A 14,091-nucleotide genomic window follows, 5' to 3' on the forward strand; every position below is an offset into this window, starting at 1 on the left:
TGTTCAGATTACGAATCTAAGGGAGCATAAATTCAAATTAAGAAAAGACAGATGTAGAATAGATGTGCGGAAATTTGCCTTTAGCCAGCGGGTGGTTAATTGTTGGAACAAACTTCCATCTGTCGTTATGGAAGTTGATAGGTTAAATAAATTTAAGGAGGAACTGGACAGGCATTTGGAGAGAATGCTGTGATTTTTTTTTTTTTTTTTCTGGCCAATGCTGCATAAGCTCAAACACTTGCTTTCTTGCATCACATGCCACTACTACTACTACTACTACTTCTCTCAGCATGCTACCTGTATACAAGCTACTAATGAAATTATGTCCTTCTACTTGATTTCTTTATATTGTCTGCCATCTTCAGATATTAATCCATTTCTGTAGTACCTAGAAACTGCTCTTCTTAAACTTTTACCAGAACCTGTTATTATCCTAATGGATACAAATTCCAAATCTTCACTGTGGCATAGTGCAACTACCGACAACAGAGGGTGGTTATTAGAAGATTTAATCTTTGCTCATCAATTGCACATTCTTAATCTCCCAAATAAGCCTTCTACCTTTTATAGCAGCCTGGGGCAGTCTAACATCAATGTCACTCTGGCAACAAGCAAATATCTCTTCTCTAATTTGTGAGTGGGACGTACATACAGATTTGAAAGTTTTCACTCATCGACTGATATCTTTTGACCTATGTTCTCCTAAAACTACTACAGCTCTACCTAATAATTTGATCAGATTTTCACCATGGAATATAATTTAGGAAAACTTTGATAAATCAATTTTTTAAAGATCTTCTGTCTGATTCTACAGACTCTGTGGACCATCTTGACGATAATCAACTGACAAATTTTGTTAAAAACACTATCTTTGCAGCTATCACAAAATCTACCAAAAGGAAAGCTTTCAGTACAAAATTTACCCCGTGGTGGACAAATGAGCTAACGATTCAACGTTGCAAGGTTCATCACGCTAGGTGCCTTTATCAAAAACCAAAACAATAGATAGCTTTACTTGTGGTCACGCTTAAATTATAAAAATGAGAAGAGGATATATATACTAAAGCAATATATAATAGTAAGGTCAAATCTTTGCAGAATTTTGTACACAACTAGAAACCAAGATCCTTTGGGTCTTATATATAAAATCAGTAGAAATAAATTAACTACTGGTAATATCTTTAATACAATAATCTCAAATAACACTGAAACTCTGAACTGGATGCAAACTGCCAATCAAATACTTGAGAGACTTTTTCTCAATGATAATAGAACTCTTGATTCTGCCTACTACCCTGGAGTTGGGAAAGAAAATGAGCATTATGCTTCTCCCATTTCTACTCCTTTATTTTCTATGGAAGAGCTTAAAAATGCAGTTTCTTCTATGAGTAATAACAAATGCCCAGGATTTTCGAAACTCTTCAACAAGTGTCTTGAAACTGGGAATTTCCCTGTTATTTGGAAGTCTGCTCTCATTAAAATAATCCCAAACCCAGGAAAACCACCAAGTGATCCTAAAGCATACAGGTTTATTGCTTTATTATCCCACTTAGGCAAGTTACTAGAAAAACTCATGGCATACAGATGTAATCAACTTATTTTGGAAAATAATCTATCTTACTCTCTTCAGTATGGATTTAAGCCTGGTTATAGTGGTGAAAATGTGTTTTTTGAATTGAAAAAGTTAACTGATAGCTCTACTTACAAATATATAGTGGCAGTTTTTATTGATTTTGAAGGAGCCTTCGACAATGTTTGGTGGGAGAGTGCTTTAGTGTCCTACAGTGCTTTAGAATCACATGTTGTTCTAGACATCTCTTCCTTCTGTTCAAAGGTTACTTTTCTGAATGTACTGTCTACATCCAAACTAAACATCAGTCGGTATCTAAAGCTATTTCTCGAGGGTGTCTCCAGGGTTCTTTTCTTGCCCTCCCCCCTGTGTGCAACCTCGTCCTTGGTGATTGGCTGTCTTCTCCCAACTCGGCCAATGCGCAAATTATTGCCTTTGCCGACAATCTCTCCAACTTAGTACACAGTAACTCCAGGTCCCAATTGGAAAAATGGGCTAACTCTGTACTTAATAACTTGCTGGATTGGGAGTGTCAATCCTAAATTAAGAATGTCACCATCTAAAACCAAGATGATGATATTTCACAGAAAACTAGACCATAACAGACCTCGGGTTGTCAAGTTTAATGGAGTATCTCTGCCACTTGTTATCACTCATAACAAGTCACTCATAAGCATCTTGGTATAATTTTATCACTCATAAGCATCTTGGTATAATTTTTGATGAAAAATTGTCATTCTTACCACACATTCAGAATCTTTGCAAAAAAGTTAAAAGTTTTATGGCCATGTTATTCAAAATCTCTAGGCAGGACTGGGGTTTGAAAAAGAGAATCCTCAGAATTATATACTACACAGCATTCATTCCGATCATTACATATGCAGCCAGCATATGATTTCACAGAACCAAACTTATTACAGTTCAAAGCAAACTAGACAGTGTCCAACAGACCTTTTTGCTAGCTTTCCTGAGAACTTGTAGAACAGTCTCAACTGTATCTTTACAAGCTATTGCAGGCTTATTAACTCTAGATCTGTATCTTACGTACAAAGGCTTTGCCTACTATATTTATAAAGGATATCCTCTTAACTTTTTCCAATTTGACCTACGATCCACTGCCGATCCAAAGAATGAAAAAGCAAAATGTTGGACTGAGCTTCATAAAAGATGGCAAGTGAGATGGAATTCCTTGACCAAAGGAGTAGTGACCAGATGTTTTATAATTGATATTAAATTCACTTCCTCAAAAAGTAATCAGCTTTGGTTTAGTTCTACCCAAGCCGTCTCACATCATACATTCTAACTGGCCACGGTTCTTTGAACGATCATCTTCTTAAATTCAATCTAGCTACATCAGATACCTGTTTCTGCGGTGCCTCTGAAGACTAGAGTTATGTCTTATTCTTTTTCCCAGTTTACCAAGATTTAAGACAAACATTATCTAGTACAGTGCATAATTTCTCTCCTGGAAATGAAAGATATCTTACTGCAAATCAAAATGTGTTCTCAGCTCTACAGGAATTTGCTACACACGTTTCTAACAGATGATGCAGATTACTGAGCTGACTCTGTACTCAACAAAACTACTTTTACGACCTTCCTGTGCTGAAGTTCAGCATCATTATTTCCCTAGAATAGTATTAAGCTTTATTATCTCTCTCTTTTTTTTTTTCCTTAATTATTTTATTTCTTTTCTTTAATAATAATCTATATATTTAATACAGAAGGCATTTTCTTTCGACAGTCAGTGTGAATGATAGGCTTAACCAATCAGGCTGGGAATGGTCTCAAATTGAAGCTATTTCTTCCTAGGTGTGCACAAAGTTATTAAAATTTAAAAATTCTGAATAGTTTTATTTTAGGGAATGGGCCAGTTTTGTACTACAAATGACAATAGTTCAACATTCACTTCATAGATGGAGCCACAAGAAGATGTTAATTGTTAAACAAACAGTTGTCTAAGTCGATAAGGCATTTTTTTCGGATTAACAATTTGTACTTTAACTATTTAACTGATTAACAATTTGCACATTCGCACAATTGTGTCCTTTGTTCCAAAAAAATAAAATAAATAAAATAAAATAATAATAATAATAATAATAAAACTCTGCTACCAACTGAGAAATACTCTCCTAGTGCTGTCTACCTTAAAAGAAAGAACTAATCGTTAGGATTCCATCACAGCTCATACATTCATTGCCATTCGTTACGTTTAATACATTCAGAACTCATCCTTTTATCGTTATCAACTTCAAGTTTATTTTTTTTATTTTTTTGAGGTTATTTAAGGTAAGTAATTTAAGGATTTAGAAGTATGTCACGGTTAAAATGCTACTCTGATCGTGTTGAACATACCTTGTGGCAAATGAGAAACACACCTTTCCGTGTTTCTGAAAATGTATTCAAGATCGTTTTGAAAGACCAATCCTGAATACATTTACACCTATATACTGATACTGCATGGGTACTGATACTACATTTCTTTAGGACAGCTAGAGAAAAACTCGGTTAGCAATTGCAAAATTTTCACAACGGGTATAGCTAGCTATAGCCATTGCGTACAATAGGACTAACTGATTTGGTCTCAAATTGAAGATATTTCTTCCTAGGTGCGCAGAAACATGGGAAAATATAAAAATTCCAAATAGTAAAAAATCCGAATAGTTTTATTTTACAGAACAGGCCAATTTTTTCTGCTAGCACTGCCTACATTAAAAGAAAGAATAGTTTTATTTTACAGAAATAAGAAAGGATTTGATGTGTACTGGCTTACCTGCTCATGAACAACAGGTTCTACATTTCTTTTGGACAGCTAGAGAAAAATTCTGCTACCAATTGTGAAATTTTTGCAAGGGATAATGAGAGTTATTATTTTAACATTTTATCTAATTAAATTTTTTGTTATTATTTATTTTTTTTTGAAACATAATATTTTGTCCAATAAAATTATTATTTTATTTTATTTTTCAAAATTTTTAATTATGCTAGTCCCTGTGGGAACGGTTTTTTTTTTTTTTTTTATATGCTAGCCCCCTCAGGAGCAGGATTCACTTGTCTCCAGTTTATTAGAGACAGAATTTTCACGTGATTGTATCCAGATTTGGGCTTCCTGGGTATGGGAACTCCTGGCATCCACTGCTATTACACTTTCTTCAGTGGATGCAGGATTCTTTGTGTTATTCACCACCATACATGGTTATAGGGGACTGCTGCACCCATAGGACTTGCACTTCTTCCTATGAGTGCCGGAAATATTACATTTAGTTTAGTACATGTATAGTTGGGCCTGCCTCCTCATGGCGTGTACGGGTACTGTGAAGCAGTATTCCTGGTAGCAAAGCAGCCAGAAACAACTAAACAACACAAACACTACACAAACATAGCACTACACTTGTTTTTGGTGTACAGAGTTTTGTATATCATCACAGAGAATCATGGTGGAGATGAACTAATGTTTAGGGGCCGCCTTACGTAAGACACAACAAATGTATCCAAATCTCCAGGTTCATTTTTTGCTTACACCAAAGTTTGTAACAACTGTTAAAGCAGTCACTTATCAGTTCACACTAGATTTCCAACAGGCTACGAGTAGAAAACTTACATCTTGTCCAAATGGTAGTCATTTTTCTGTATCTTGCCAAAGTTATTGGCCGCAACTTTTGCCCATCTCTATTCCAACCTCTTTCAAAACCAGATGGTTCTATTGCCAATTCAGCCAAAGATAAAGCTGACCTGCTAGCACCCTACTTTTCGTCCTTGAAGTTGTCACAGACATTCTCTCAGATATGCCAGACAAGCTGTTCTTGCTACCTGGGAGTCTAAAACGCTGATGGAACTGATATTTGGGTGACACTTAAGTCAAGTGGACCCAAGTTCGGTGAAGTCCGGACGGTCTATGACAGCCAAATCCTCTGCTTGCACCTTCACGATGGTGGGACTGTTAGTAATCCTGGGTATAACCTCCATGCACAAGTACATGGTGGGTGACCACCCAGGTGTGAACCAACGTAAGCAGGGGTCGAGGTGTGGCGCCCACACCACACGGAGGAACGCTGCCCCTCTATGTTACCAGACAGTACTAGGTGGTAGATGACTCTCATCAACCGGTGAAATACCACCACTTTGCTTATTGGAGGCTTGAAGTGGTGGAACCCATGTTTAGTCTCTAGAGCTAAGTTCCGGCCAACCCTTCCCTATCTCTTCCATCATGAAGTATGATTGATGATTTTTGAGGTTATGATGAATGTCGTGGCGAGATCCAATATTCCTTACATTTCGAGGGTTCAGCTCTAAAACGGTGTTCGCAGGCCGGCCGCTAGATAGTACACCGGACCAAACCTATTGGTAACTCTCTAGGAGGCTTCCGGATCAGCTAGTGTATAATCTTGCTACCTCTACTCTGCCAGATAGTGACTGGAGGGAGTCCGAGTAGTGTGTATGCGGGGAGCATTGTCGAGGCCACGTTATGTCAAGGATCTGGGTATATTCTTACCACATATACGTCATATCCAAAAATTTCATTACTTCATACAGCATGTCCCACCCACTTTTTCTTACCATTGAATACACCATGAATTGTCCAAATAATAGAGCAAGCTTATCTGCGAAAAGATCTAAACCTCCCAAGGACTTCCTAATTCATTTCACAAATATACGTGGTCTCAATTCCAATCTCAACGATGTCCATTTCCACTTGCAGTCTTCCAAACCCCATGTACTTTTTCTGACTGAATCTCAGTTATCAGTTGATTCAACTACTTCTCATCTCAGATGTCCAAATTATTTTTTGCTGTATGATTCCTTTCGCCTCAAAGGTGGTACTTGTGTATATGTCCGTTCTGATATTCCCTGTCAGAGACTTGGCAATTTGGAATCTCCTCTCTTTGATCTTCTCTGGCTTAAAATCTCTCTACCTCATTGTGTCAAATTCATCTGTTGTCTCTACCATTCTCCCAACTCCACTAATCACTTGGAGCTCTTTGACATCCTCTCTTTGCAACTTGACTTTCTCCAGTCAAACTTTCCTAACAGTGAGGTAATTTTCCTTGGTGATTTTAACATTCACAACTCCAGCTGGCTTCGATTTTCTAGTCACACCGACCCAGGAGGTCGAGATGCTGAGGCTTTTGCAATTACTAATGACCTAGCACAGATTTTTCATTTACCTACAAGAATGCCGGACAATCCTAATCATACAGCCAATACGCTTGATCTTTTTCTCACAAACAACCCTTCTAAGTACAAGGTCGAAGTGAGAGGTCCTTTAGGCACTTCAGATCACAACTTGGTGATTGTCTCTTCTCCAATGGAACCTTTATCTCATGGCTATTCCCAACCTCGTATTGTTTGGCATTACAAGAATGCAAAATGGGATGACCTGCGAGACTTCTTTTCTTCTTTTCCTTGGTCAGATTACTGTTTCAAAACTTCTGATGTCAACGTTTGCTCAGATCGTGTCAGTGAAATTATTCTTGCAGGAATGGAATCCTTTATCCCACACTCCACTTTAAAATCTCGTCCTTTATCTAAACCTTGGTTTTCCAATAAATGTGCTAAGGCTGTCCAAGAGAAGAATGTTGCATATCGTAATTGGCTTGTTTCTAATTCTTCAGTTTCATTTTCTGCCTACACCAAAGCTCGCAACAATTGTAAAGCAGTTATTAATCAGTCCAAACTAGAGTTTGAACAGGCTAAGAGTAGAAAACTTGCTTCTTGCCCTAATGGTAGCCGAGCATTCTGGTCTCTTGCCAAAGCTATTGGCCGCAACTTTTGCCCATCTCTGCTCCCACCTCTGTCCAAACCAGATGGTTCTGTTGTCACTTCAGCCAAGGATAAAGCTGACCTGCTAGCATCCAATTTTTCTTCCAGCTCATGTATTAATGATCTTGGTAAAACACCTCCCACCATTCCTAACACGCTCCATTCAATGCCTCCTGTGGTCTTCCGTCAAAAGGATATCAGAAGGATTTTGATGAATCTTGATGCTAAGAAAGCTCCAGGTCCTGATGGTATTTCTCCACTTGTTCTCAAAACCTGTGCCCCTGAACTTACTCCTATTCTTTGCCGCCTTTTTTCACTTTCTTATTCCAAAGATGTTTTTCCTTCTGCTTGGAAATTTGCTCATATCCAGCCAGTTCCTAAAAAGGGTGACAAATCTCTCCCATCCAATTATCGTCCCATTGCAATTACTTCTACTCTTTCTAAAGTAATGGAGAAATCAATTAACCGCCAACTCTTAAACTACCTAGAAACCTTCCGTCTGATCAACGATCGCCAGTATGGATTCCGTCAATGTCGATCCACTGGTGATATTCTGGCTTATGTTACCCATTTATGGACTAATTCAATGGAAAGGTTCGGTGAAACACAAGTAGTTGCTCTTGACATCTCAAAGGCTTTTGATCGTGTTTGGCACAAAGTCTTCTAAATAAGCTTCCATCTTATGGTTTGCCATCTGTTTTTAGTAATTGGTTATCCAGTTTTCTCTCTGATCGCTCACTGAGGGTGATGGTAGATGGCTCTCTGTCTTCTGACTTCTCCATTAATGCCGGTGTTCCCCAAGGTTCAGTTCTTTCCCCCACTCTTTTCCTCTTGTATATCAATGACCTTCTTCCATTGACTGGAAATCCTATCCATAGTTTTGCCAATGATGGCACATTGCATTCAACTTTCCATTTTGAGAAATCTTGTCCTGCTCAATCAGCTTCAAGTTCTCGAAAATCTGCTGCCAATTCCTTAAATGCCGATCTTCAGGTAATTCTCCAGTGGGGCAAAGACAACTTAGTTGATTTCAACCCTTCTAAAACTCAGTCTTGTCTTATATCTCGCAAAAAGGATTCTTCTGCTCCTATGCTTATCTTTAGTGACACTGCGATTTCTAGGTAAAATGATATATCTCTTTTGGGGATTACCCTGACTTCTAATCTCTCTTGGCACAAGCATATTACAAATATTGCTTCCTCTGCATCTAAAAAACTTGGTTTTCTCTTTCGCTCTCGGCGTTACTTTTCTTCCAAACAGCTGCTCACTCTGTATAAATCGCAAATCCGCCCTGCCATGGAATATTGTTCCCACATCTCGGGTGGTGCCCCCAAAACCTCTCTCAGGCTTCTTGATTCCATTCAGAAGAGGGCAGTTAGGTTAATTAATGATTCATCTCTAACAGAGTCTCTCCACTCGCTTTCTCATAGACGTACTGTTTCTGCTGCATGCCTCTTCTACAGATACTTCCATGGGCACTGTTCTTCTGAATTGGCTTCTATAATTCCCGCTCTCTCTTTCAAAACAGTCCGAACACGTGCCGCCACCAGCCAACATCCATTTACTGTCCAACTTCAAATCCACAGAACTAACTTTTTATCTTCCTCATTTATTCATTCAACTGCCGTTTTCTGGAACAACCTCCCTTCATACGTATTTCCTGAAAACTACAATCTACAGAAGTTCAAGTCCAATGTCAACAAATATCTTCTTTCGTCTTCTCAACCTCCAACCCAAACACGGTAGTAAGTACTATAGGTTCTAATACCTCTCGTGTTTGGGGTTCTCATAAAAAAAAATAAAAAAAAAACTTGTGTATTAATGATCTTGATAAAACACCTCCCACCATTCCTAACACGCTCCATTCAATGCCTCCTGTGGTCTTCCGTCAAAAGGATATCAGAAGGATTTTGATGAATCTTGATGCTAAGAAAGCTCCAGGTCCTGATGGTATTTCTCCACTCATTCTCAAAACCTGTGCTCCTGAACTTACTTGTGTTCTGTGTCGCCTTTTTTCACTTTCTTATTCCAAAGGTGTTTTCCCTTCTGCTTGAAAATTTTTTCATATCCAGCTCGTACCTAAAAAGGGTGATAAATCCCTATCATCCAACTATCATCCCGTTGGATTTACTTCTACTCTTTCTGAAGTAATGGGGAAATCAATTAACTGCCAACTCTTAAACTATCTAGAAACCTTTCATTTGATCAACGATCACCAGTATGGATTCCAACGCTGTCGATCCCTGGCGATTTTCTGGTTTATGTTAGCCATCTATGGACAAATTGAATGGAAAAGTCTGTGGAAACTCAAGTAGTTGCTCGACACTTCAAAGTTTTTGATCATGTTTGATAAAGGACTTCTATCTTATGTTTTGCCAACTGTTTCTTGTAATTGGGTATCCAGTTTTCTCTCTGATTGCTCACTGTGGATGATGGCTAATGGCTCTCTATCTTCTAACTTCTGCACTAATGCTGATGTTCCCCAAGGTTCAGTTCTTTCTCCCACTCTTTTCCTCTTTTATATTAATGACTTCCTTTCATTGACTGGAAAACCTGTCAATAGTTCTGCTAATGACAACACATTGCATTCCATCTTCCAGTTTGAGAAACCTTGCCTTGCACAAACAGCTTCAACTTTTTGAATATTCACTACCAATTCTTTAACTACTGACCTCCAATTAATTCTCCAGTGGGGCAAAGATAACTTAGCTATCTACCTTCTAAAACTCAGTCCTGTCTTATATCTTGCAAAAAAGATTCTTCTGCTCCTATGCTTATCTTTGATGACACTTTGATTTCTATGCAAGATCGTATATTTCTATTGGGAATTACCCTGACTTCTATTCTCTCTTGGCATAAGCATTACAAATATTGATTTCTCTGCATCTAAAAAACTTCTCTTCTACTTCCAGTGTTACTTTTCTTTCAAACAGATGTTCACTCTGTACAAATCACAAATCCGCTCTACCATAGAATATTGTTCCCTTATCTGGGACAGTGCCCCAAAAACCTTTCTCAGGCTTCTAAATGCCATTCAAAAGAATGGCAGTTCGGTTAATGAATGACCATCTCTAACAAAGTCTCACAGATGTTCTGTTTCTGCTGCATGCCTTTTCTACAGATAATTCCATGGGCACTGCTCTTCTGAATTAGTTTTTATAACTCCCAGTCTCACTTCAAAACCAGTCCGAACACGTGCTGCAACCAGTCAACATCCTTTTACTGTCCAACTTCAAACTCATAGAACTAATTTTTCTTCTTCCTCATTTATTCAATCAACTTCCATTTTCTGGAACAACCTTCCTTTATACATATTTCTGAGAATTACAATCTACAGAAATTCAAGCCTAATGTCAACAAGTATCTTCTATCATCTTCTCAACCTTCAACCCATGCACAGTACTAAGTACTATAGGCTCTAATACCTCTCGTGTTTGGGGTTTTCATGAAAAAAAAAATGGTAGAAAATTTTACCAGAGTATCAGATACTTTAATAACTTTCCATTAAAAAAAACAAAAAAATAACGTTAACAGCTTCATTTTACTCTTCTACTTTCGAGTTGCCAACGTGCAACCTGTTCATTATGAATAAATACAGTAAATTTTCTGTTGATAATGTAGCATGCTCATGCCAAGCTATTACACTCCAAACCATCGCACATAAAACTGTCACATAATGAATTGTCATGCACCAAATTGATGTGATGTATCAAAATACCACTGGCTTCTCTCAATCCTCCAGTTAATCAGGGGAAGAACTTTTGTAATTTCTGCAAATCACAATGTAAACTTGAATTGTTGTCTAAAGGCATTCAGCAGCTAGAATACAAAAATGGAAATTTATATATAGGGTGAGTGATATGTCAGTTTGAAGAAATATAATTCATCAATAAGTACATTACTGGAAGTCTGAACAATTCATATTATTAATACTAATAATAACATAATATAATATATATATATATATATATATTTTTTTTTTATGAAAACCCCAAACACGAAAGGTATCAAAACCTACAGTACTTAGTACCGTGCATGGGTTGAAAGAGAAGTATGGGGAGGGGGGGAGTTGCCGGAAACTTTGCTCTAGAGACTAAACATGGGTTTCACCACTTCATTTGAACAATTCATATTATTAATACTAATAATATCATAATATATATATATATTTTTTTTTTATGAAAACCCCAAACACGAAAGGTATCAAAACCTATAGTACTTAGTACCGTGCATGGGTTGAAAGAGAAGTATGGGGGGGGGGAGGTTGCCGGAAACTTTGCTCTAGAGACTAAACATGGGTTTCACCACTTCAAGCCTCCAATAAGCAATGGGGATGAAATTGACTTAGATTTAAACTGTACAAATTATTTCTCAGTAAACTGTAACACATGGCCCTGTATAAATCTTTAAAACTCATTATCAATCATTATCGTTGAGATTAATTATAGAGATTAACATATAATAATGGCATTATCTGCTAATTAACTGTTGCACTATTCAATTTAACTGAATAACATAAATGACATCAAAATTCAAAACTGTTTGGTGGTAGCCCACATCTAAACAAGAATTAGAAAAGGGTGTAAAACATTGATCCATGCACTCCTGATCTGATCCACAAACACATATATATTGCTAAGATTGACACACAAGGGTTCGGTATGGTGAGAATTTTGCAAATAAGAAGAAAAATCAAAAATAATAAAAATTCAGTAATGTCTTTACTGATTAAAAATTCAAACATACAATATAAGTTATTCAGCTAGAAAATATTAGATGACTTACTTGAATATCAAATAGCTTTTCTTTTTTTTTTTTTACCTCTTCTTTTTTACCATGTTCTTTCTTTTCCTTCTGTTACAATTTAAAACATAAGTTAAAGTAGTCTCATGCAAAATAAAGAATATTAATAAATCAAAATTCATATTTCATCCTTAGAATTATAACAAACAACACACACAATATCACAAAAATTTCAGATATCACTGAAGTGATAAAAATCTATTTATCAAGGTATATAATATTTCTTGTTTTGGAAACCAAATACTGATGGCTTCATTAATTCCAAATTAAATAACCTTAAGTACAGAGTGGCCTATAAGTGGTGAATCAATGTAAATGTTCTCTCTTTTATACATAAAAAACTATGCAAAAGTCCAAATATAAAATCCAAATTTTAGAGTTCAAATGCACTATGTTAAAGTTTAGGCTTGGTAGATAATATCACAATGTGAAATAAATGGTCTGGTCTGATCAAAGATATATATATATATATATATATACAATATTAAGTATAATTTTTAGGTTAATGCATATTATGAGAATTACATGAATTGTTCAGTTCATTACAGATAAATTAAGACTATATGGTGCTGACTAATGCTCGGTGTGCCTAAAGGCACATAGAGCGTTAGTCAGCACCATATGCCATTATTATCTCCTTTAATGATAAATTTAATCTATATTAATTTTCACACACTAATTATAGATTATAATTTTAAAATAATTGGCCATATTAAAAGGCACTAAAATGTATTGTAATTAGTATGACTGTTGTTGGGACAACAGACAGGTAGGCATGAGCCATTCATTTCATTATTTCTCTACACAAAGCCCCTGAGGAGGAATGTCCATGTGGATGAATGGATGAAATAATAATAATAATAGGCAACAGAAAACAGTAATAGTTAACCTGGAGGATTACTTAGAGAACAACACAGCACAAGGCCATAAGGAACATAGATAAGTGGTACACCCCACTCAACCTAAGAGAGTAACCCCTTCCCGCCCAGACAGCACAAGAAACAAAGTTAGAAAGTTGGGCAAAGAAGACACTCCATGGCAGACACTGGCAGACACAATGACCTCCATCAAGATCACATCAATAACATTACTTCCAATGCATAGCTCACAAGCGGAACGCTCTTCCCCGAGACTGAAGGATTCATGCTGGCCATCCAAGACCAGGTAATCAACACCAGAAACTATAGAAAATACATCGCAAAGGAGCCTGGAATATCAGATGACACATGTCGACGATGCCACCTGGCCTCAGAAACGATCCGACACATCACTGCGGCGTGCAAGGTGATCACCCAGACTGAGTACACTCATAAACACGACCAGGTAGCCAGGATAATACATCAGAAGCTAGCGAGAAAATACCAGTTGACCAAAGAAAGTGTACTATACTACAAGTACGAACCCCAGGCAGTATTAGAGACCTGAACCCACAAGCTGTACTGGGACCGTACCATAATAACGGATAAGATCATCCCGCACAACAGACCGAATATAACCCTTGTGGACAAAATGGAAAAGACTACCTATCTGATTGACATAGCAGTGTCCAGAAAACCCATGAGGAAAAAATTAGGAAGTACACGAACCTAAGACAGGAGATCAAAGAGATGTGGCATATGCAACAAGTAATGACCATCCCGTGTCAACAAAAGGTATGGTGCCAAAGACTCTACATAACAGCCTAGCAGCAATAGGTCTCCCAGCGAACACCTACAAAGAACTCCAGAAAGTCACAATCCTGAACACCTGTAGGATAGTCAGAGATTTCCTCGACCTACAGTAACACCAGACATTACAACCACCCTGTGTACTTGGCAGCAGTACCCGTCACGGAGTGGAATCCCACGATCAGGGAGAAATAATATAAGAGCAACAATAATAATAATAAGACAGTGATAGTTAACCTGAAGGATTACTTTCAGAAACACACAGCAGCACTCCAGCAGGCCATAAGGAAG

The 14,091-nt window shown here is 37.3% G+C and overlaps 1 protein-coding gene across 3 annotated transcripts in view; it reads right to left on the reverse strand.

Moving 5' to 3' along the window:
* The window catches only part of LOC150089255 (dynein intermediate chain 2, ciliary), a 317,847-nt gene that overhangs the window by 142,888 nt on the left and 160,868 nt on the right, over nucleotides 1-14,091 (reverse strand). For all 3 annotated transcript variants that reach the window (XM_090388583.1, XM_090388589.1, XM_090388593.1), the window contains one exon: nucleotides 12,116-12,184. In XM_090388583.1, coding sequence (XP_090244709.1) covers nucleotides 12,116-12,184 — 69 coding nt within the window. The remainder of the gene's footprint in view (nucleotides 1-12,115; nucleotides 12,185-14,091) is intronic.

This window comes from Mastigoproctus giganteus, chromosome 2 (genome assembly GCF_048544385.1).
Source record: "Mastigoproctus giganteus isolate SK-2022 chromosome 2, ASM4854438v1, whole genome shotgun sequence".
Lineage (NCBI taxonomy): Eukaryota > Metazoa > Arthropoda > Arachnida > Uropygi > Thelyphonidae > Mastigoproctus > Mastigoproctus giganteus.